The following is a 26,139-nucleotide window of genomic DNA, read 5'->3' on the forward strand; positions in this document are numbered from 1 at the left end:
GTTGTGCATGTTTGGCAAGAAATGGAATGTAAATATGGTGAAAATGATGGTGTGTGTGTGTGTGTCTAGCAATGGATGGTTTTTCCACTAAGTGCTTGTTGAATATTGATCCAGGAATTGATCGTTCAAAAACTTCTTTAGTCATTCAAAGGAACAAGCTTGAATGAGATAAACAAGGAGAACCCTAATTTTTCCAAAATTTTTGTTTCATCAAAAATTATTTAAATGATAGTTATGGTGTTTTTAAAGTTTTAAGCACTGTTTTCAAAATTGGATTAGACCGGACGGTTAGATTGGAAAAACTGGGAACCAATCACTTGACCGGTTCTGTTTTCTTGAAAATCGTTGATTTTGATCAACAAACTGCTGAACCGACCAATTAATTATTTGAACAGACGGACCGTTCGAATCGGTAATCGGACCCCTGATCGATTTGGTCATTTTAAAAACCATGGTTTTAAGTAACATGTGTTATATTTAAAAGTAAGTTCACTCTTGGCTCCTTAATGAAGTTTAGGTACTAAAGGGATACTTGAATTTATTATTTTCAAAGTTAATTTCACTCCTGTCTCCTTGATGAATTTACTATTTGGTTGGCTGATTTTCTATTCTTTCCTTTTGAAAATAAGAAAATGAGACAAGAGTAGAATTACTACCCCCACTTCTCTCCACTTAAAATTCACTCATTGGTGTAATATCAAATAATTGCGGAATCAGAGACATTAATTTTAATGGTGTATTTTGGAGGATTAGAGGATGACAAGCGTGTAAATCATTTGGGGCAATGTGATGTGATGTGATATGGCAAGTAGCATATTCCACTTTAATATCTTTAACTTTTTAAACCGTAAAGGTGTGAAGTTGGTACTAATATTAACTTATTGTTAGTTATTTATTAAAAATGACAAAATTACCTTTTAAAAGAAGACAAAATTAATTGTCTTATACCTTGAGATTGAACCCGTTGAGGTGTTTGAGATTCTAGATTAATAAAGTTATTGTCTTCCACTTTTAAATCTGAAATACATTTATGTCTAAATATTTTACTTGTTTTCAGTTATTGTTTCCTTTTATCATATTTCATGTTTTTTCTCTCTTTCTTTGAAAATAATCGATTTGGTTTCAGGGTAGAAAACAATGAGATGTATTTTTTAAAAGAGTAGTTTTGACATTTTCAATAGATAATTGACGGTAGATTAACAAAGCCAACTTGATAGCCAATACTTTTTTTAAGTTTAATTGCTACAATGACAGATTTGAAAGTTGGGATACTAACTTAACACTACTACCTCCAAAGTTCATGGAATTTTCCCTGATTTTTGTATAAGGCCAATTACTCACTAGCGTGATTAGAACACTCTGGATCTGAGTTGATGTATGAGACCCACGTGTTTGAAACGAAATTTCCCATTCAAAACCACTGTTGCCTTACGATTTGATCCAAACACACCGACAGTGGTGGGGTCATCTTTATGAGATTTGGTAGAGGAACCCTCCACCAGTGTCGATAGAAATGCGATTCCGGTGTGCAATAAAGTGATAATTGATAAACAAACAGGAACACTTGCTCCTATTTGTGTATGTATGCGAGAGAGGAGAGAAAGACGGAGATGGGGCTGAAATCAAGTTTATGGAGTGCGATGCCGTTTGCGGCAATGGTGACGGTGGAGTGTGCGATGATAGGGCTGAGCACAATGAGCAAAGCGGCCATGAGAAGAGGGATGAGTAATTTTGTCTTCATCTTGTATTCCTATATTCTCGCCACTCTCCTCCTGCTGCTGCCTTCTTTCTTCGTCATCTGCCGCCACAGGTCCATTTTTTCTCCATTAAAAGCCTCATCCTACTGCTCTTAGCTTGCATGCTCGTTGAGGCTACACAACAAACACAAACTTTATAGAATCTCGTTTTGCAGAGCGACGCAAGCCGCGCCACTCACTTTCTCCATCCTCTGTATAATTTTCCTCTTGGGGCTAGCGGGGTATGGTTTCGTATTCTTGATTACCGTACTGAAACATTTCACTTTACAGCTTTTTCTTCTTCATCTTCTTTTACCAAACTTCAAGTAGATGAAGTTAATTAATGAAACTAGTAACAAGGATAGATCCTATCTTTTTCCTGTTTCTATTATTTTAAATATAGATAGATGGCATGTGTTCCTTGCAGTTGCACTGCACAGATACTTCAATTCGAAGGTATTCGAAGCAGCTCTCCCACTCTTAGCTTAGCAGTAGACAACATTCTTCCAGCTTTTGTCTTCATCCTTGCTTTAATCTTCAGGTCAGGCTAGGTTCCGCCTTTTGTTCTCTCTCTCTATTCGTTGGATGTGATTAACTTCAAATGTTCTTATTCTACAAAAAAAACTTTAAATGCTCATTAATTTTTTCAACAATTATAGAGTTTGAATTTATTAATTTGTCAATTGGACATATCTTTTAGTATGTTTTAATTTAAACCAATTTATTGCAAAAAAAAAAAAAAAAATTTGGGGATGTTTGGAATCGTGGCCGTTGGTGCTACCTCGGATCCACATAGGCGTTTCAACAAACATCCATGTATCTCATTGTTCGGTTCAGCCGATTATTAAAAAATCTGGCATATCTCGAAAATTAGGACCCCACCGATGCATGAAATGCCAATTGAAAAATGATAGTGCTTACCTATCAGCACATATATGAAAAATGGGTCTGGACGTTTTTTCTTAAAAATTGGTCACAAAATGCGCCCACGCTTCCAAACACCATGTTGGTCAAGAACCAAATGTGGTTCTTACCGGTAGAACCACTAACCTATTTAAGTAGGAAAATGGGTTATGGTTAATACATTAATTTGTTTTTTTTTGTATTTTAGCTATTTCTATTTTTACAAACAATAATTCTCATTTTCAAATATATTTTTGTTTAATATGAAGAACACTATTTTCAAAATCGGACCGGACAGTCAGACTGGAAAAACCAGGAACCGGTCACCTGACCGGTTCCATTTTCCTCCAAAACCGCTTTTCCCCCCAAACCGTTGATTTTGGTCAGCAAACCGCTGAACCAGCCAGTTAACCGTTTGAATTGTTTGAACGGTTTTGACCGTTTTTCAAAATTTTAATTATTTTTATTTTTTTTGTCAGAACGATCGAACCGATAACTGGACCCCTGACCGGTTCGATCACCGCTTCATTTTTAAAAACCATGATGAAGAATATATAATATTAATACATGCTCAATTTTTTCCATAAAATTTATAAAAAATTTATATTTATATTTTTTATTATTTAATTTATGACATAATTAAAATTACTTATTTAACAAGGGGAAATGCAATTCCAATATCTTGTTTGATATTGGTTTTTAATATTGGGATCAAATTAATTTGTTAGATTGATTAGCCCACCACCCAATTCAAGATTGTAGGTTCATTTACCACCAAACCACTTGCCTACAGTGGCCTAGCTAACTAAATCATGGAACCATTTGACATAGTTAGTGGAGTCATGTGTTATACATTAATGTTTTTTTCCCTAATTTTTATCCCATTTCTATCATTAATGAAAATAATTATCATTTATCACTTTTTTTTATATGATGAATATATAATATCATAGAATGTACCTAAATAAATTTATCTACATTTTTCTATAATTTTGTGTATTTTATTATTTAATTATAACATCATTTGTTGATCCATTTGATATGGACAGTTGAACCACTAATCCACCACTTGGATGGAAAAAAATATTTTGCTTTTTTGGTTGATTTTAAATCTTTTATTCCATTTTTATCATTAATAAAAGTAATTCTTATTTTCATATTTATTTTTGTTTAATATTATGCAATATATAACATTATAATTGTATCAAAATGCTTTATACAAAGCTTATATATATTTTTGAGTTGTTATATATTTTTTTAATATTTATTTCTTAGTTATAATATTATAGATTGATCCATTTGACCTAGAAGATTAGAACGTTAACTTACCATCTAGATATGGAATTGGTTTCATTTTCAAATTGGTTTAAAATTTTTCATTTAATTTATATTACTAATAAAATAATTATTATTTATGATACTTATTTTTATTTATATGATTAATATATAATATTATAGATGTGCCCAAAATTGTTTTGTGCCCCCTATATAGGAAAATTGTTTCATTTCCCATTGGTTTTAAGTTCTATATTTTGTGTCCATCATTAATAAAATTATGTCTATTTAATCAAACATATTTTTTAATATGACAAATATATAATAATAGAAATGTGTCCAAAATTTTCAAAAATTCATTATTTTCTATATTTTTATATTTCTATTTATTATTTATTTATGACATCATGGAATTATCCATTTGACCCAAATGGTTGAACTACTTAATCACCACCTAGATGGAAAAATATGATTTTATTTCTAGGTTTATTTTAAAAATGTAAAATTTCATTATATTCATAACAATTGTGTATTGATTTATTAGTGGAATTTAGTGCTGAGAAACAAAAGTATAAATATTGGATTGAATGTGTGTGTGTGTGTGTGTGTGTGTGTGTGAGAGAGAGAGAGAGAGAGAGAGAGAGAGAGAGAGAGAGAGAGAGAGAGAGAATGTGATTTATTTAATGACTTAAATGTGAGACTTGATGAGAGGTAATAACTAAATACACTTGATATTATTATTTTAATTGCATTTTCTACTTAAATCTTATATTCCATTTTCATCATTAATAAAATTCATTCTTATTTTCATATTTAATATTATGAATATGTAGCATTAGAACTGTAGCAAAATGCTTCATACAAAGCTTATATTTTTCTTTGAGTTTCTATATATTTTTTTAATATTTATTACTTAGTTATGACATCATAAACTGACCCATTTTACCTGAAAGATTAGATTGTTGACCAACCATCTAGATATGAAAATGGTTTCATTTTCAATCTGATTTTAAAATTTTCATTTAATTTATATCACTTATAAAATAATTATTATTCATTATACTAACTTTTTGTTTATGTGATTAAGATATAATATTATAGATGTAGGGGTGAGCATTCAGTTTATTCAATTAAAAACCGATCCGAATAAATTGAAAATTTTTAAAACCAAATCGAAACCGAATAATTGAAAAACCAAACTTTTTTGATTCGGCTTTTAGTTATTTTGATTAAAACCAAATTTTAATAATGTATATGCTATACTATATATATTATAACATATAATATATAATATATATTATGAAAGCAAATTTCATTATATTATATATTATATATTATATATTATATATTATATATTGCATATGATATACAAAAGTTCAGTTTATTTGGTTAAACGAATTTCTAATTCTAAAAACCGAATTAACCGAAACTCTAAAAAAAACAAACCAAAATTTTTAGTTCGGTTTTAACCGAATTATGCTCACCCCTAATAGATGTGCCCAAAATTGTTTTGTATTTTTTGTATTATTCTATTTTAAAAATTTTATTTTTAATTATACATCATGAGTTAATCCATTTGACCTGAAAAATTGAACCACTAACCCACCTCTAGATAGGAAAATTGTTTCATTTCCTATCATACTTATTTTTTTAATGTGGCAAATGTATAATAATATAATTGTGTCCAGTTTTTTTTCAGAATTTCTTTATTTTTTATATTTTCATATTTTTTGTATTTCTAAGCTTTTATTATTTATTTATGACATCATAGATTTATCCATTTGACCAAAATGGTTGAACTACTTACCCACCACCTAGATGGAAAAATGTGATTTCATTTCTAGGTTTATTTTAAAAATATCAAAATTTCATTGTATTAATAATTATTGTGTATTGATTTATTAGTAGAATTTAATATGAGAAACAAAAGTATTAGTGTTGGAGAGAGGATCTGATTTATTTAATGACTTAAATGTGAGACTTAATGAGAGGTAATTGAATGTATTTAATAGTATTATTTTATTTACATTTTCCACCCTTACAATAGAGTGAATCAAATTTAAGAGAATGAGTATTTTAGTAAAGAAAAATTCCAGAAGCCAATACCTTATTCACACTTTTATAGGTAATATAAATATAAATTTCTATGACAAATATCGTGTCACATATAGTGATTTTATAGAACCTTGATCTCTTACAATAACTCTGCACATAGAATCGAGCTGCACATTAGGAACATCTAGAGGTGTAATGTGGGCAATGTTTTCAACCCGCTCTTGACCTAACAGGTTGAACTGTTAAATTATCATTCGGTCTTGATTTTGGGTCTGATTCTATTGAAATTCACCATTTGGTCAAAAAATATGGACCTGGTAAAATATCGTCTAACCCAAGTGGTTTGATATATATATATATTGTGTAGGTGTGTATAAACATGTATTTTATCAATAAAAATGTATACTTATTTTTTAGATGTAATATATGCATACAAATATTATTTTATATTTATAGATTTGCTTGTGTGGCACAATCTGACCCAGAGGCAAAAATGGTTCGACCTCCAGGTTGGTGTTTAAAACATTGATTGTGGTTACAGGCCATCTATATTATAGCGGGTGGCACGGCCCAATTGCTATAGTGACTGGACTGGACCGTGGCACAGCCTATATTGTGCCAGCCCATTGGTGGCACAGTGCACTTTACAGCTCCAGGATCATCTCCAGTGGTATGTTAAATTTATGGAGAGATGTTCCCAGTGTGTAGATGGATTCTCATGCTTGCAGAATATGTAGAGTTTTTTCTTGCAAAAAATTATGTTGCAGATCATACACATATATAGGGGATGTGCAGAGATGCTCCCATTGTTTCTTTTCTATGGTACATTTGATGCCTCCGCAGGCCACAGGGGTGGGGGTGCTGTATCCTGGACCCAGTTAACAGGGTTATTGTGTTAGTAGTGGTAGAGTACACAGCCATGCGAGTCCCTCCAAGCAAAAACTATTCACACACTGTAAAAACATGGAAATCCTTAGCTTTGATGTTTCCAGGAATTCAAATTGTCAAAAACCCCCATTCTATACACCAATGCTCTTGCTTGCCTATGAATTGATATCAATTTCAAGCTGGCACCTATACTAACTATACTTTAGGCCTAAAAATTCTGACCCTGGGCTGAACCGTCATTCTCCCTTAAAAATTTTCTGCCATTCACAGAATTTGAAGTGTGAACCAATTTAGACCTCCTCAAAGGGAGGGGTGCCAAGTGACGACCAACTGAATGTATTTTGAAAGATAGGTTGTGATACTTAGGATAATGGCCCCAACTCATCACTTGATATGTCTACCATCTAAGAAAAGGCTTGCAGTGTGGTCGGATTAAAAGGAAAAAAAACTTATTTGTGTTTTGTGTAGAGCCTTCAGTGAATTTAAATAGAAATACTTATCACTGTCCAAAGGGTGTTATAAAAATATAAAATTTGAAAGAGATCTTAAAGACAAATTTGGCCCAGTTCATCTTCAAAGTGAAGTGAAACCCAGGATCTCTTTAATGTCCAATTGATGCATTGTTGATTAGACACCTGACCTGACGATAGTTTGTCTTCAGGATGGAGCGTCTCTCTTTGAAAAGCTCATATGGTCAGGCTAAACTCTTGGGTACCTTGGTATCAGTCACAGGGGCCTTTGTAGTGACTCTTTATAGAGGCCCATCAATCATCCGCACTTCATCAACTTCCAACTCGTCCCATCATCATCATCATCAGCAACTTCTACTCTTTCCAAAATCCAGCTGGGTCTTCGGTGGTTTTCTCCTTTCACTTCATACTTTGGTCGTTGCATTTTTGCATATTATTCAGGTAATTAAGTTCCACCCAAACCCAGCATATAGATAGTTGGAGATAATGTCTGAATCCATCTGGTTTCCTTTTTATATTGGGTATTGGCAGGCCTCAATCGTTAACGACTACCAAGCAGAATTTCCGATAGCCTTCTTTTATTGTTTCTTTGCCTCCATCCAAACAACACTCATCTCTCTGGTTGCAGAAAGAGATCCAAGTGCTTGGAGATTAAAGCCTAATCTGGAGTTGATCGCTATTATCTATGCGGTAAGCAATCTATATATGGTTTCTTCGCATTAAACCTGTAGAATATCACCCACACCATCAGAATTATGGTTGAGCTGAAGCCCATCCTTATGGGTTGGGCCTTTAATTAGATGAAGACGAAACCTAGGCATATAGTGGGCCTGTTTTGTTTCACAGGGTAGATGGATCATTATTCATTAAGACCTACCTGCTTTTTTTGAATTCATAGAAACTGGTTGCTTAAGTACGTGCAGTGATGTGAATTTGGTGCAGGCAATTTTGGAATGTGCAATTTGTTCCCTTGTTAACTTGTGGTGCTTAGGAAAGAATGGGCCCGTCTATGTGGCAATGTTCAAGCCCTTTGGAATTGTTATTGTAGTTGTAACGAGTAGCACCTTCCTTCGAGACAGTCTCTATCTTGGGAGGTACATATTTATATATATATATATTCTCTCTCTACCTGTGTTTGAGTTGGTCAGATGTAGGGGTGATCATTTCAGCCCAGCCCTGAAATTCTGTGCTTGGGCCTGGGTTTTGTTCGGGCCCGGGTCACATCCGGCCTGTAAATTTTAGGGTTGGGATTAGGGTTAATACTTAAAGCCTGGCCCTGCCTGCATATATTTAAACTTCTATATTTTCTGTATAATGTATACATGTTATTTTACATTATATTATATATTTTTTATATAAATATTATAACATGACATGTATAATCTATATTATATGTAATATTTTATATTAGATAATGTACAAAATAAGTTTATATACATATTATATTATTTAATATAAAATATTATAAATATTTAATATCTTATATATGAAAGATATTGCCCCAGAATCAGGCCCGGCCCGAGCCCATATAGACCTGGGATAGGACTTATGTTTTAGGCACAGAACTGTGGGCTGGGCCGGGCCCGGGCCTAAACTATATCCCTTACCATAAGTGCAAAGCCTGGCCCAGACCCACCCATCCAGGCATATGATCACCCCTAGTCGGGTGTGGAAAAGTGGAATGAAAAGAAAAAGAATTCAGGGGCGAAACAATGGAAAGGAGCACCTTCCTTCTGGATCTGTGCTGCACTGTTATCTTATAAGCCAAACAGAGCTTTAGAGTGTTTGTTTTGTTGTTGTGTCTAGGAGAAAGTAGTGATATTTATAATATAATTGGAATTCTGTGCAGTGTGATGGGATCAGCTATAATCTCCGTTGGATTTTATGCTGTGATGTGGGGGAAAGCAAAAGAGTGGAAAATTGCCAAGGATATTGAAGAGTATAGCCTGATGTCAACCACCGAAAGGGTCCCTTTGTTATAAAACAAGATGAGAGTATAGAATGTTGTATCACTATTGGGCAACACACACAAGAGGAATAAGAAAAATAAAGAAGAGATAGGCAAATGAGATTTCTTTTTCCTTCTTTTTCTTCTTGTTTTTATGGATGCTGTATTCTCAACTGGGGCCATGAAAAAAAGAAATAGGGACGTGGAGCTAAACGAAGTTAAAGTATTGTTGGATGTGTGTATATATGAATGTGTACGTATGTATATATGTATTATACCGAAAAAGACATAAAAAACTTATAGCTAATCAGCCTGCATCATAAAAGAGGCAACTAATCATATGCTATTCATCAAAATTCATGGGCTGCTCGTTTTGTATTTTTATATATTTGCTTTTTATTATTTAATTATGACATCAATTGTTAATGCATTTGATCCAAAATGTTAAATTGTTGATTCATTACTAAACAAGAAAATAATTTTATTGTTAGGTCAGTTTTAATTTCGTATCTCATTTCCATCATTAAGAAAAACAAGTCTTATTCATTATAATTATTTTTCTTTAACACAATTAATAGAAAATATTAAAGATGTGCCCAAAATTTTCTATAGATTTGTTATCTTTACAATGTTTGTTTGTTTTATTTTTATTTTAAAAAATTGTTCTTTAACTATGACATAATGGGTTGATCCATTTGACCTCGACGTTTGAATTTATTATGCACCACCTAGATGGAAGAATGGTTGTATTCCTTGGCCAATTTTTTGGTAAAAGGTCAATTGTTTTAAAATATGAATAATATTAAAAGTAATGAATTTAAATCTAATTAGTAGAATTTATTAATGAAAAAAATAATTTAGATATAAAATTTAATGAGAGAAAATAAAAATTAATAGCTTAAACATAAGATCTAATGAAAGGGAGTGCAAGTTGTCAACATCACCCACCCTCCTCTTCATCCAATTAACCACATCATCTTTTATCACAAGGATTCAAAATCCTGATATAGAAGGAAACTTGCTAAAGACTACCTATGCACAACTAAAGAAAAATTGTCACTCCTTTCCTTTTAACCTACTACCAAAATAACCTCATTCTTCCCCAAAACTCATTCCATTATTGGGAAAGGAGACATTGTTGTTCCCTAAAGGAATGTGCCCAGATTTTGGATTGTTTCCCTTTTGTTTCCACCCCTGTTTTAGATCGGTTTCTCTTATAACGAAAACACTGTTAAAAAGAATAGGTTTTGATTTACGTTTTCAGCTTTCTCTTTTCGCTACAAAATCTGTAAGTTGTGAAAGTATTTTTGTTATTTTTAAACAAGCAAATAATAAATACATAAACTTGTTTTTTGCCATTCACATGCTAGTTTGCATTTTAAAAAATGATCAGGATATGTTTCAAAATCATCGTTGGGACAAATACTGACTCAAAAGCATCGTTGGGTTGCAAAAAAACCCATATATAGGTTGTGAGTGAACACGCTATAATGTAAAATGGATCAAATAAGACCCGTTTTCGAAAACCCGTAACACCTTACACGTACTATTTCCTTATTAAACGACCCGATTTTGACCCATACTAATCATGTATTGTAGAAAGGTCCCACCATTAGTCTTTGACATTTATTTGTTGTAAGTGGTTACTGGTTACCGACCATTGATTTGGTCTAATGACTTTGGTATCCTTTTCTTCTTAAGGCTCATTTTGGAAGGAGTATAAATGCAAATTCGTAAAGCACAAAATTTTGTATTTTGTATGTGTTTACATTCTACAAATTTGCATTTATACTTCTTCCAAATTCTATAAATGAGTTTTATACATAGTCATTACTGCAAAAAGAAGAGCTTTTAGTTGTCTAATTAATCGGGGGTCAGGTTTTTATTGGGTTTATGTATTGGATTTTTATTAGTTAAAAGTAAATTGGTATACATTAAGAATAAATTAATTAATAATAATTAAAATATTCAAAATTCCAGTTTTTAATTTTGATTTTCTGTTAGTTGCAAACAGAAATTAACAACAATTAATATGAATATTAATTAACAGAAATTTATTTTCAGTAGGATTTTTTTCTTCATTTAGTGTTAACAGTAATTAATTAAAAGAAAATTAATTTTTAGTATATATATGTATATTAATTTGGTGTTAATTTAGTAGAACTTTTCCTGTACTGTTTTTTGTTAATTCATTGTTAACAATAATTAATTAACGAAACTTTAATTTAAGTTTTTTTTGTTAATTTGGTATCAATTTTGTAGATTTTTTCCTATTTTCCTATTTTTTGTTATTTTATTCCTCACAGTAATTAAATAACAGAATTTTAATTTTTACTATAGTTTATTTGCTAATTTGATATTAAATTAGTAGATTTTTTCTTTTTTTTCTTCAATTAACAGTAAATTGCTATTAAAAAACATAATTGTTAAAATATTCAAAATTTTTGTTTTTATTTTTTTATTCTCTTCTTATGCAAATAATAGCTAACAGAAAATTTCATTTAATTTAGTTTTAAATCTCCCCGATATTTTGACGTTTGCCAAAAAAATATTCTCTCTTCACATCTTTTTCCCAGCATCATGGTAGACCCCAGTCACCCAATCAAATCAAAGTATCCCCATCGACAAGACAACTCAACAAAAAAGGATTGGTGTATGATCGATGTATTAAACCGGATCTGCTCCTTACACAAGCGCTTCACACGCACATAATGTATTAGGAACATCTCCTGTATTTATTTGTTATTATTCACGGGATGCACGATGGATGTAGCTGTGAGGTGTCCATTTGTGAGGAATAGATCCCGTTACCAATCGGATTATTAACTAGAATAAAATAAAGGGAAAATGACCAATCAGCCCAGATCAGAGTTTTATAGTCCCAAAGTACAGGAGGAGTGCCTCCTGACGGTGAATTGATGTCAAATTCATGGATAGGATGTGATTTACAGGGGGAGAGGGGCGCTGGAATTCAGAATTCTGCATCGTGTGTATCCTACTTGTCCATAAAATAAAATAAGCACAAAGAAAACACGGGGAAATTAATACTATTCCTATACAGTAACAATTGAGGTTTGCATTATTAAAATTATTCTGATTTAATACATATTGTAGATGATTATGATTCTTCTTTCCCCGTCCCTCCTCTCTCTCTCTCTCTCTCTCTCTTTCTCTCTCTGTGTGTGCGATGACTTAAATAAAATTTCTTAACCGAGTGAGACGTAGAGAGGATTGACTGGAAATCTGCAATGAGGTCAGGCTGGTGGAGTGCAGTGCCGTTTGCAGGCATGGTGGTGGTGGAATTCATAACAGTAATCCTAATCATGCTTTGCAAAGCAGCCATGCTAAGGGGGATGAATAATTTCATCTTCATCATGTATTCCTCTGCTCTCTGCACACTCATCCTCCTCTTTTTTTTCTTCTTCCACAGGTTTGCCTTCTATTTTCCCTTCCTTCACTTGAATTAGATTATTTTTTTACTGGTTTCCAGTTATTTGACACACTGTAAAAGAAAACCGCTTCGAAAGCATTTAACTTCGACGGCCCTCCAAACAGGCCATCTTCCGATTTTGCTTTCCCAAGCCAACACCCCACAGTCTAACGTCTTTCATCTTCTCCTTTGCAGAGCCACACTTCCTCCGGTCACCTTCTCCCTTCTCTGTAAACTGTTTCTTCTCGGCCTAATTGGGTACAAACATACACTGCTTTGAATTATACAGATGTGTTTGCTTATTAATTTTAGTGTAACAGATGTTAACCCTGATGAAATCCAAGCAAAACTGAGGTTTTTAGTTTATCTTTTGCAGTATCCTTGTGCAGATCTTCTCATATACTGGTCTCAACTACAACTCTCCCATGCTTACCTCTGCTATGAGCAATGTTTTGCCAGCTTTTACCTTCATACTTGCCATCATTTTCAGGTTCTGCTTTGAATATTGATATCAAAGTTACAGGATAAAGAATTAATACTGAAATTTTAATTTAATTGTACCTTTTTACCTATTAGGGTGGTGTTCAACAACATGTTAGTTTTTATTTTTAAAGACAACTGCCAACATCAACAAAATCGTATTGTTTTTGCTGATAGTATTTTTGTTTTTGTTCATAAACAAAACCGACCTTGTATATGTTTGGTTTTTGTTCAACTTTACTTTAAATGTTTTTCACTTTAAACCTTCTTGCTTTTGCTGTTTGGTTGGACGTTACTTGAAACATTTTTTGTTTTTCACCTCAGATTAACATGCATAAAAGTATGCTACATAAGAATTTCGTTTCAAAAAATGCTAGGGCATTGGAGAAAATAAAAATTTGACATTTCCCCAAATGCTTCATGTACAAAAATCAAAATGTTTTTAGTTTTTCGGTATTTATTTGATAAACGGTGAAGTCATAATAGTTTCATATACAGTAAATGCCAATACCTATATGGTACTGATGCGACAACATTTTTTCAATAAAATCTGCATAACCAAACGCACCATTGTCTAACTTTTAACCTTTTTCCATGTATTTTTTTTACTGAATTTTTATCATATTTTTCTTTTTTAAATAAAGTTACATGGAACCTTTTCTATTTTTATATTATATATGTATTCCCAAGTCCTAACTATGAAAGTGTGAGCATGTCTTATACTGCCGGTCCCAAACCGGGATATAGAAGGGTTGTGTTAGTTTGGAACCGGCACCAAAACTTTTGCCAATCTCTTATGATTCTTTTTCTTTTTTGTTGAATGGAGGTCTGTGTCTCTAATTATCCGTCATGGTTTTTAAAAACGAACTGATGATCGAACTGGTCAGGGGTCCGGTTATTGGTTCAAACGGTCCGACTGTTCGATCCAAATGGCTGGTATATATTGACCAAAAAAAATAAAATATTTTAAAAAAATTAAAATTTTGGAAAACGGTCAAAACCATTCGAACAATTTGAATGGTTAACCGGCCAGTTCAGCGGTTTATTGATCAAAATCAACGATTTTGAGAGAAAAACAGTTTTGGAGGAAAACAGAACCGATTCTCGGTTTTTTCAGCTCGACCGTCCGGTCCAGCCCGATTTTGAAAACACCGCCATGGGTTGCATGATAGGAAAAACTTCGGCTGAGTTAAAAACATTTTTGGCATAACGCCTTACCATAGGTTGGAGTGTAAAGGAGTAATTATCCTCAATATTCTTTTTAACCATAAAAACAAATAGGGTATAAATGGAGATTGGATTTGCTCCGCACAACACCTGCAGCCACATATCAAGAACACCCCCTGTACTTGTTTATTGCCATTCATGAGGAGAAGCTCCAATGCACAGCTGCAACTTGCTGTGAAGGAGCAGATCTAGATTCGACTGAATGAATTTATGTGTCATGCCCAAAATCGATTCCAATAGCCCAGACTGTTCGCTTCCAACAGCAAAAAATCCTGATTGGTTTGATTTTTTAGGTGGTTTCTGGGGGATCGGATCTGCTACCCACGAGCTGCTCCCACATCTCTCTACTCACGAGATATTACATCTGCGTATTGGGAATATCTTTCTTGTCATTCATGGTGGGATAATGTTCCTAATACAAGGTGGTGGTGCAATGTGAATAGGGATGTGGGAAGAACTTGAAGGTAGCGGATCCTGAGTGGGTTTCTGGTAGATATGAACCCTGATCTCTGAAAAGAAAAAGTAAAAAGAAGAAAACTTGGAAAATAGCTGTAATGTCTGAATCAGAAACAATTTAATATATTTTTATATTATTTTATACAATTGTTAGCATATTTTGTCTATAATTTTATTATATATATATTATATTATTATAAGTATATCATATAAGATATAATATATGCATTTTTTATTTAAGTTATATTTATAGAAAGATTTTTGTAGGACTTGTTCGGTCAATGGCAGATTTTTCAAAGGGCAACCAAGAATAGAAATTCAAATATGTATAATGTAAGAAGAAGGTTTACATATATAAAATTGTGCACTGTACATATTTGTATATGTACTCTTCCCAAATCTGCCCTAAGAGAAAGGTTTTCTGAATTCAGAGTAATGTTATGATTTTCAATCAAATGACAACTGACCCACCCATGAAAAGCAAAAATTTTTAGATTTCCAAACACCACCTTAGAAGATACATAAGATGGATTTGGACATCTTGATGTATTAACTTTTCCAACGAGAGGTGATCTCAGTGAAATTGTATGAATGGTAAATGTAAATTCAATGGTTGATTTCGGGATGGAAAAAGTTAGATTTGAGAAGGTGGGGGAGTTGGCTCAAGACAATGGGAACCTTGGTGTCAATTGGGGGGGGGGGGGGGGGCGTTTGTAGTGATTCTATACAAGGGCCCGCCAATTATTGAGAATCCTTCACCTTCTAACATACCTGACTCGCATCTTTTCTCATCACAATCAAACTGGGTCATTGGAGGTGTTTTCTTTTCAGCTGATTGTCTGTTGACTGCATGTCGGTATATCATCCAGGTAGAGTCCGAAACTGCTGCAGACTTTTCTCACGCCCCTCGGCCCCTCGCCCTCGAGAAATAAATTTGCATTTGCAGGCACCAATTGTTAAGCAGTACCCTCATGCGCTTGGCCTGGTTTTTCTGGGTTCCATAATTACAACCATTCAATCAGCACTAATCTGTCTAATTGCAGTAAGAGACCCAAGTGCATGGAGATTACGGCCTGATTTGGAGATGATTGCTATTGTATACTCAGTGAGGGAATAACAAACTCTGTCATTAGCTTTGATTCCATCTATCTTTATAAGAATAATAATAATTTGGTTTAGGTCTTATGAAAATGGTCTATTTCGATTCCGATTCCAACTGTGAACCAAAAAAAATCTGCCTACCCATACCCATCGGCGAAAAGAAAAGATGAAGAATATAATATGGTGAATCGCAAACGCTTTTACTAATTTTCCTCTACTTTGGGCGACTGGAAAGTGATGCATACCAATGTGTCTCGTGTCGTGTAGGCAGTTTTGGGGTATACGTTAGCTGGGGCTGTTTTAGTGTGGTGCGTGCGCAACAAGGGGCCTTTCTATATTTCCATGTTTATTATACCTTTGAGGATAGTAATTGCAGTCATGTTGGGTGTCATCTTCCTTGGCGAAACTCTCCACACTGGCAGGTTTGTGTGGTTTCTTGTTTTCTTTTTCTCTCTTCAGACCGCAAAATATTCAATTGTAGGCCATACTTATAATTTGAATTTGCATTCTACTTCAGCTCAACCTTCTGAAATTAAAGAATGTTTGCTCAAGTTTTACCATATATCTCTCTCCCTCCCCTCCCCTGTTTGAAATGATAAGAAAAATTTTGATCTTTTCCGTGCAGTGTGATTGGATCAATTATAATAGCTCTGGGGTTCTATGCTGTGATCTGGGGAAAGGCCCAAGAAGAGGAATTGGTAGACAGCGGAGCCAGTGTCCCTATTTTGCAAGGTAACAAGCTGGAAGAAGCGTAGAGGATAAGTCTGTAAGGCCCTGCAGACAGGAAAGTATGCACTGTTTAATGTCAGGTATCATCTGGTGCTTCAACATCATAAATATGACCATGACCATCAGGGTTTATTGAGAAAAGTTTGAAACATAATGAGAATATGAGACATGGGTTCACCAACTACACCTACAAGCAATTATCTTGTATATGTTCTCAATAGTTGATTTCTATGGATACCACCTGTATTCCAAAGAATCAATCAAAGTTGTGGTAACGCTACAACACCTATCCCCATACCCCTTCATTTGAAAATGCTAACGATTAGAAGTAAAGAATCATTGTGCCTTTCTTTACACTAAAACAACAAGCAACTATATTTTTCTCAAAATTGTATTCTAGTACCCTATATTTGGGGGTGATCTCAATTTAGTACCCAAAATTTTGAAAAGTGTCACCTTAGGGGGTGTTCTTTAGTATGGATGAGAACCATTGTGGCAGGGACCAATCTATATCACACTAGACATCATATTCTACCGTTGTTCTGAATTGTGGACAAATTGTGTAGATTGGACCAGTCCACACTCAGGGTGGCGTTATTCTATGTATCTCATATACAGTTTATGAAGTGATATATACAGTCGAACATTAATGTTTAATTTTTGCATTTTATATGATAAATAAACTGAAAAGGCATCGATAAATTATTATTAGCTAATAAATATTAATTTCAATGAAAAAACATAGTAAAATAATTAAAAATAAAAATTATTTAAATGAATGAAAAAAGAGTGGAGGAGCAACGCTAGGCTTGTGCTAGAATTAACATAAAAATATTATTTTATTGATAAAAATATTAAAATATTAACATTAAAAATTATTGTTTTAAGATTTAAAATTTAAAAATAAAGATAAGTATGTAGAGTATTGTATGAAAATAGAGTAGAAATGTTGTGGACCAACCACATCCACGAGATATATGTGTTGACAAGATTTTGGGTTGTGAACCGGAATGGTCCACGATATATTATGGACCAATCTTGTCAATAGCCAACCGAACTTTGTAGCCATCCCATGGTGTAAACTAAAATGGACTATCCATGAGATGACCAGGTTCCGAACACCACGCTAGTCTAGCACTCACCAGGCAATACAGTGGATAGTGAAACTACCATACTTCCATTCTTTTTTTTTCCTTTCTTCTTCTTGTTCTTCTCCTCCTTCTCCTTGTATGGCCATTAACAAATACAAATCTACATCCTTAATGTTCATAATTCAACACAATAAAGGAGAAACGTCTATGCAATCACACGAGCCCCTCCTCTTACTCTGTCTATCTTGGGATCCTCCCATTTAAGGAGAAACCCCTATATAGTAAACGAGCCCCCATCTCCTACTTACAAATCCTTCAACTTCTTTTGAGTTAACTTGTTTGGGTGATTGCCGAGCTAGCCTAAGGGTGCTACGTGACAGACTCCATGGCCGCTCTCTACGAGCCGCGTTAGCATCAGTCACATAATGGGAGAGCACGACTAGGAAGGAGTATCCCACATGGACAAGGAATTAGACTCCACCAGGGAAGAGGAAGCCTCCTAAAGACCTCAGTAGACAACTTCATCCCAACAACCCTGAATGGCCAATCCGATCAGAACACAGACCTTCAACTATAAATTGGTACAACACGCTCAAGGTAAGGGACTTTGGGATTCAAAACTCAATCAAGCATCCTTCTTACATTCACCTCGGTCTTGACCAACCCACATACCTTGCTTAGTCTTAACCGACCTCTTTACCACTCACTAACTTGAGCATTGGAGTGCCTACACGGGGAATAACTCCTTGGGCTTATAACTCTTCTTGTGATTGTAGACTTCAGTGTGTGGCTTCATCCTTCCACCTCAGCTTCATCTAGTTGGCAAGACTATCTAACTGTAGCCTCAGTTCAAAACACCTTGGGTCGCGCAACATCAGATTGGTGTTGTATGTGGGATCTATACAAAAAGTTGTTTCCCTAACCTCCTAGTCGTGCACCAAATGCAATCATGCAAAAGTACGCATATGACAACTTTGCAACCCGCTCCTCATCTCGGGGATCCCACTCATTCCATACATCTCCACCTCGAGAACCTCAGCCTCAGGCCACGGTCAATCTCGCCTAGTACCAGGCCATGCAGCTGAAGGTTGATTGTATCCTAGCCATGATGGAGACACTAGGACAATCAACTCAGGCTCCCCTGACTCCTTGCCCCATCGTGCAAGTGCCTACAACGGTTGATCCTTGAACCAAGGACCCCAAAAGGCACCGTGCGGACCGAAAGAGAGCTCAGTCATCATTGCGGAAGCCTAATTCCCAAGCCTGGTCCTGCACCCACAACGCCCACAACAGATCCCACCACTTCAGCAGCAAGGTCCTGGCGAAAAGAATGGCTTGGCCAGTGCATGCACCCGTCCTTGCTCTCAATAGTTGAATCCAACTCGATACAAATTCTACTCAATGCACTACGGGCCAAGATATTGACGCAAATCCATGACCGTAGCTTCGTTAGGTGCCTTGAAAGGATGAAACCCAGGGCAACAAGAGAGATTGGGACAAGTACTATGAATTCCACTAGGACCACACCCACGAAACCAAAAGCTACCACGACCTCTGCCACCACCTGAAAGACCTCGTCTGGGGCAGATGCCTCCATGAATTGATTGACATCAAAGAGCATAAGTTCTAAATGGTCCAGGGAACACTAATCCACTACACACGTGCGCTAGCTCGGCCGAGGCTGTTGATCGAATATGGCACCGCATACAACTTGTCAAATATCTGATTGACCTCAAACAACCAAGGCTTGGCAATCACCACACGAGAGACACGACTGACCGTAAACAGTCAAGACTAGAACAAGCCCTCAATGGGCATTATAGGAATGACATCCCCGCCACAATGGCAAGAGGACGACCATCGAACTCCGTGCACCCGGATGACCGACAGTCAAAACACCATGACACCTTGGCCCCTTGACCCCTCCATCGAATTCTATACACCCTAGCCCCTCCTTCCTTTAGATTCAAAGAGGGCGGGACCAACCAGAGCCAACGTCAACCACATTATCCTCAATCGGCGCCTCTTATGTAGCTGAGGAGTTGTGACATCGGAGCGGCACTACTGCAGAGCCGTTCCCTGCTTGGGCTGCCACCCTCCTCTACGCAGGGCTTGCATGCACCTCGTCCTCTCTTTCTTGTCGACCACAACAATATCTGCCAAAGAAATAATAGTTAGTCAAGGCTGAAGAGATGAGGTAAAAAAGAAGTACAAAGCAAGGATAGAACAATCGGGGGGCTCCATTAGCCCAGCACGAATCAACATTGCATATGTGGTGTACTCCTATACATCCACCCTCACTATCTGCCTTATGGCCGCCAACTCCCTAGATAGCTTGGCCTTGGTTGGCACCCTCACCTTAGTCTTCAAGATTGATAGCTTGGCAGGGAATGACCAACCCCCCGAGTAGTGCACAAAGAAGAACCCCTCCTTCTAGTGTTTCATCGAGGAGGGGGCTCCAATGAGTAGGGGTGTTTGCGGTTCGATTAACCGAACCGTGGGGCATTTTTTCTAACCGAACTAGTAATACTTGTTTTTGGAAAACCGGTAAGCGAAACCTATCGGTTAACCGGTTGACCAATTCAGTTTATTGGTTTTTCGGTTTTTTAATTTTTGGAATATATATTATAAAAGCATATAGTATTATATTTTAAATAATAAATAATATATCATATATTATAAATATATATTTATATATAGTGCATATTTATTAATTTATAATATACAAAATTATATAATATACATATATATATATATATATATATATATATATATATATATATATATAATATAAAAATATATGTATACTGGTCGGTTCGGTTAACTACCGGTTTTCTATATTGGTTAACCGAAATTGAACCAATACCTTTAGTTTTTTAAAAACACCAAACCGATCGATTTGATTAAGCAATTTTTCGGTTCAGTTTCGGTCGGTTTTTTTAATTGGTTTGGTTTTTCGGTTTTTTTTGCTCACCCCTACCAACGAGTACCTTATTGTTCTACTGAGCCAAGAAATAATAGTAGCCTTGTTGATGCTTCTTCAAGTGGAGAAAGTATGTGAACATCGGCAGGGTAATGTCCACATTGTGAACTGTGCAGTAGCAGAGAAGGCCGACTAGGTACCTAAAGGAGTTGGGCATAAGTTGGATTGGCTGGATGCGGTACCACCTCAACACCATCGCGATGCTCATACTCAAAGGGAACCTCAGCTCAACTATTAGCCTATGCTCATAAATACAAAGTTCACCCCAGCCGTCGACCCTTTCACCTATGTCAGGACACCTCAACTCGTACTCTTTAGGGATACAATAAAGGGCTCTAATACAGGTTTCCCCAACTTCAACCTCCTCCACTGTTGTACCTTCGCGCTTAATCCTCTCAACCTCGGCCCCATGGGCGTCAGTCTCGCAGACTACGAGCATGGTGGCCTCGGGGTGAGACCTCGTCTTGGACCCACTACTCGACAAACAAGAGTAGGACGAAGAAGAGGAAGAACAAGAAGACGAGAAGGAAGATAAAGACATATTACCGATGATTATCACCACAAAACACCTGAAACACCAATCGAGGACTAACACTCATCGAGATCTTTTGATCACTTTCACCCAAAATGACAAAGGGAAATGGCTCGCCATCTCCTTTTATATGAAGGTAGTCAATGGTTAAGATCAATCCAGATCAACGACGTAGGACTTCTACTACACTTTGCATGTGCATACACCTCAGGAAGACGAAACAACGTGTCTATCGACCCATAACGGAAACGACACGAGCATTGAACTGCCTAGTCAGCCCATAACGGAAATGGGGCCTTAATATCTAACAGGGAATTCCCAATTAGTACCCTATACTTTGGGCCTAGTGCCACATTGGTCCCCAAACTTTAAAATGCAATAATTTAGTACCCAAACTTTTAAAACGTGACAATCTAGTACCTACAGTTAACAAGCTGTTAACCAGCCATTAAGTGGCATTTGAAAAAGACACAAATGCCCTTCTAGTGTTATTTAATTTTCCTTGTCAACCATCTAAACATTGACAAAAAATTAGTTGTCCCAAATCCTTGCCTTTTACATTCAAGAAAGTTAGAGTCACGTTTTAGTGGGCATTCTAGTGACCCCAACTTTCTTGAATAGAAGAGGCAATGAATTGAGGCTGCAAATTTTTTGTCAATGTTTGGATGGTTGATAAAGAAAATTAGATGACACTCGAAGGGCATTTGTGCCTTTTTAATTGCCACTTAACTGTTGATTAACAACTAGTTAATAACATGTACTAGATTGTCTTTTTCTTTTTGTGAAAATACTGATCATATTCCAAACAAAGCAGAAGGAAACATACAACAAAGACAAACACCAAATAAACAGGCTACGGAACTAACAGACAACCAAACAAAGAAAAGAAAAACTGAAAGAAAAAAACAAACTATTCTACTGAGGCCGATTACAGAAGGCCAAGTCCATGTTTACTATATTAGAAAGACAAAGAGGACCTGCATAATTTGATTTAAAATTCCCAGAATAACCACATTTGGCCACCATATGAGCTGCTTGATTTGCTTCTCTCCGACAGAACTGAATCTTGTACTTCCTTTTATTGATGATTGTTTGAATATCCTTGCAACAAAAGAGGATATTCGGATCTTCATAACCTTGTGAATCATTGATCATTTTAACAAGAAATTCACAATCCGATTCAAACCATAAGTCTGAAAGATTCAAACCATCTGCAAAAGAGACTGCCTCTAAAAGGATTGGATTATCATGTTTTGAAAGTTCTAATACAGAATTGCCGAATTTTAAAATTCAGAATCAAAGTGACACTAGGCCCAAAGTACAGGTACTTATGGGAAACTTTCCCTTATATAAATCATTAAAATATGATTTCTTATTTTTTTCTTCAAAAACTGACTTTAATTTCTTGGATACAAAGCCGTGGGGTCAAATTCATTCATCTACGAGATTTGGCACGTAACACCATACAACCAATACATGAATTAATACATTAAATTTTCTCTAAACGTGAGAGGAAAAGAAACGAAGTGTATTCCAGAAGCTATTTTCTTTGCATCTATAAGATGTCTCCATCGCCATGGAGCAATTGAGTCTTTTGATTTAATAAGATGGACAACAGATGGACAATCTGCCTGAATAAGCATATTTTTTCCCCATCGAAGCTGATCAGCCATCTTTCACAGCTAAGAGCATCCCCTTCATCTTCACCATCTTTCGATCCCCTCCCAGCACTAAGCATGATTTGGCCATAATAAATCCACATTCAGCATCGGCCGTAACTCAAGTCGCTATTCCCCTTTCATTTTTATACAAATCATAAAAATAATCACATCAAAACATAGTTTTTAAAACCGAATTCAACGGGAAAAACTGGAAATGGGTCACTTGATAAATTCTATTTTTTCCTAAAATTATTAATTTTTTAAATCATTGATTTTGGTCAATAAACCGTTGAACCAATTAGTTAATTGTTCAAACTGTTCAAATGGTTTTGATCGTTTTTCATTTTTTATTTATTTATTTATTAAAACAGATCAATCGTTTAAGTCGAACAGTTAGACCATTTGACCTAGTAACCGAACCCCTGACTGATTCGATCGCCATATCAGTTTTAAAAACCATGCATCAAAATGTAAGCTAATATCACTTTTTTCTACATGTTGAACCTATAACCCATCATATGGGTGTGCTTGCAGGCTCATTAACTCCATTCTAAATCTTCTTATTTTATTAATTATTCAGTTTGATCACAAAACACCCTTCCTGGCTAATCAAATCGTCCACAACACTAGAGCCTGAGACTGCAATATTAAAACCTCTGCATCTTTCATCAGGTTCAATTGCTGAATACAGTTTGTTAACCATTTAACAACTGTATTTTCCCTCACCCCTTCTGGCATCCATCTAATACTTCCAAGCTACACCATCTTGGAAAAGCTGCATCATTAAAATAAATGTTTTAATAACTTATTTATAGTCATGTGATACCTGTATCTATTATTATTATTATTATTATTATTATTAATATATAATTTTTGTCCGAATCATACATATCCACAGTGTATACTCATCCATCTTTAAAATTGCCTCTTCAACGCACTTTGCATATATAACATGTTAAACCTTAATTATCAAATTCAGAGTGGAGACTGGATAGGGTTCTGATTGGTCATCATGTTTTTTCTCACATATGAATTGGAATATGCTCCTCACTGACAACATCTCACACTGACCTTACATGTATATTCCGTGCATTGAAAATATTAACCCAAATAAAAGAGATATTTCCGATCTGGTGGGATGTGCCTATGAAGTCGGTGTGGGGTGCGAGAGGAGCATATCCAAACTCGCTGCATATATAAATTTATTCGCAATAGAAATAAAACTTTTGAACCAACGTTCTATGAAACCATGACTATATTATTACGTGCTCGCTTGATTTCACTTGGAACAATTACTTTTTTTTTGTATGTACTTAATAAAAAGTGTTGGGAGTCTTGTGACCACATATTAAATAGAAAATAAGCATTTGTACGTGTTTGGTAAAAATAATACTTATTTGAAAAAGAAATATTTATTAAAAATGAAAAACAATAATAAAATAGTGACAAAACAAAATGCAAATAAGACTCTGCAAACAAAGAGTAACTCCACTTTTCTTGATGGATCCAGTAACACTTGAACACAACCTTAACTTCACAAAGCTGATAATACAATCCGAATTGGGCAGAACTTCTTGGAAGTTTTGATAGCCTTCCAATAAAAAGGATATTCAGTCGGTGTTCTTGTAACTTCTACACATTCCCTTTTATAAGTGATTGTCACAATGTCTCTCCTATGAAAGAGGAAATAAGAGCCGTTACCAAAGATAAACTCACAAACATTAATCTTGTTCTACCCTTTTGGATTGAGAGAAGTGTCTCAATAATCATGGTTTTAAACCACATGATCACTCTGCCCATTCTAAGCCAAACATCATCTTACTAACTTAGTCAAAGGCTGAAATGGGTCCAACTTAGACCCAATAACCACCATGTGAACAAGTCAAAAACAGTTTATAGAAAACAAATTTAATTTTACTAGAAAATAAATAATAACATATAACAAAAACTATAATTGGTTTGTGTTGTAGTGTGTTTACAGGGATGATATTATTAAGCTACTCCATCAACGTGTGGCTTTTCACATGGCCAGTGGATTCTCCTACATGTTGAGGATTCTAAATCGAGGGCCTATGGCCACCCGATCCAACAAAAAAAAACCACTTTTTTTTGAAAGATAAATATAATATATTAACAGAAAGATATTGATATACAATCATCTACCGTGGTATCCCTTGTAGGTAATTGTTACTAACAAAAAAAAGAAGATGGATGATTTTTAGTCAGCTGGGATACCTCATGGGCAGCAGAGTTATAGCGCCTACTTATGTACACAAGTTTAACAGAGTTCAAGTTCTGAAGTAACAAAAAAGATTGCCCACGGATAGCTCTTATGATCATTGAACGCGCTTCTCAGATTTTGGGAGTCAGCACAAACATATACTTCGTCAAAAGCCCAACTTTGAAGTTTTTTGAGTGCCTTAAAAACAGCAAATATTATTTCAGCTTGAAACACTGACTGAACTTCAGAAGTATGACCTCCTAAAATCTTTATATAAGAAAAAATTTTCAATAAAATGATGATGCTTGCCAAAAGTATATAACGAATCTGAGATCTTTCCTGCATCAGTGAACACAATAAAGTCAATTTGAAGGTTCATGAGAGTTGCTTTTTTTTTAAGTACTTTTTAATAAATAGATATGTAAAAATTTTGGGACTAAAAAGACTTTGCTTATATTTTTAAATACCCAGAATACCTCCATCTCTCTTTAAATCCCCTTCTTCCTCACTTAACAGGGTCAAACATACCTGTGGCATACTTTCTTTGTGAGGGAACATATATGGACATCTTCCTTTGGACTTGTTTATATGTATGAGTGAAATGAGGAAATATAAGTATTTATGAGAAAAGTAGTTTGATAAAGGAAAATTTGGCCCAACCTCTTTATTATGAGACACGTGGTAGAAACGACAGCTCGGCAAAAGGAGTCAAGCCTAGGCGGCAACAAGGGCACACTCCGCCGAACTAACCCACCTTGTAACAGCTCGGGGTAGACTTCGCCCAACTGCGCCATGTAACAGCTCAGGATAGACTTCGCCGAACTACCATCTTGTAACAGCTCGGGGTAGACTTCGCCGAACTGCCACCTTGTAACAGCTCGGGGTAGACTTCGCCGAACTGACCGCCTTGTAACAGCTCGTGATAGACTTCGCCGAACTACCACCTTGTAACA

At 35.3% G+C, this 26,139-nt stretch overlaps 1 protein-coding gene and 1 pseudogene across 5 annotated transcripts in view; both read left to right on the forward strand.

Moving 5' to 3' along the window:
* The window catches only part of LOC148862893 (WAT1-related protein At5g40240-like), a 28,533-nt gene extending 19,014 nt beyond the window's left edge, over positions 1 to 9,519 (forward strand). For 2 of the 4 annotated variants that reach the window (XM_088980404.1, XM_088980406.1), the window contains 4 exons: positions 7,519 to 7,768; positions 7,859 to 8,017; positions 8,270 to 8,421; positions 9,177 to 9,519. In XM_088980404.1, the coding sequence (XP_088836530.1) occupies positions 7,519 to 7,768; positions 7,859 to 8,017; positions 8,270 to 8,421; positions 9,177 to 9,309 (694 nt within the window). In that variant the 3' untranslated portion in view covers positions 9,310 to 9,519. Of the gene's footprint in view, positions 1 to 7,518; positions 7,769 to 7,858; positions 8,018 to 8,250; positions 8,422 to 9,176 lie in introns of all 4 variants that reach the window. The other 2 variants (XR_016110559.1, XM_088980407.1) reach the window with 2 other exon arrangements.
* Positions 9,520 to 12,425: 2,906 nt separating this feature from the next.
* LOC148862894 (WAT1-related protein At4g15540-like) lies at positions 12,426 to 16,929 on the forward strand (annotated as a pseudogene). Its single transcript, XR_016110560.1, has 7 exons — positions 12,426 to 12,705; positions 12,901 to 12,963; positions 13,082 to 13,198; positions 15,496 to 15,737; positions 15,815 to 15,973; positions 16,237 to 16,391; positions 16,595 to 16,929. The product of XR_016110560.1 is annotated as a WAT1-related protein At4g15540-like (transcript).
* The last annotated feature ends 9,210 nt before the right edge of the window (positions 16,930 to 26,139 follow it).

The sequence above is a fragment of the Nelumbo lutea genome, chromosome 3 (assembly GCF_056320005.1).
Source record: "Nelumbo lutea isolate HS-2025 chromosome 3, American lotus-T2T, whole genome shotgun sequence".
Taxonomy (NCBI): domain Eukaryota; kingdom Viridiplantae; phylum Streptophyta; class Magnoliopsida; order Proteales; family Nelumbonaceae; genus Nelumbo; species Nelumbo lutea.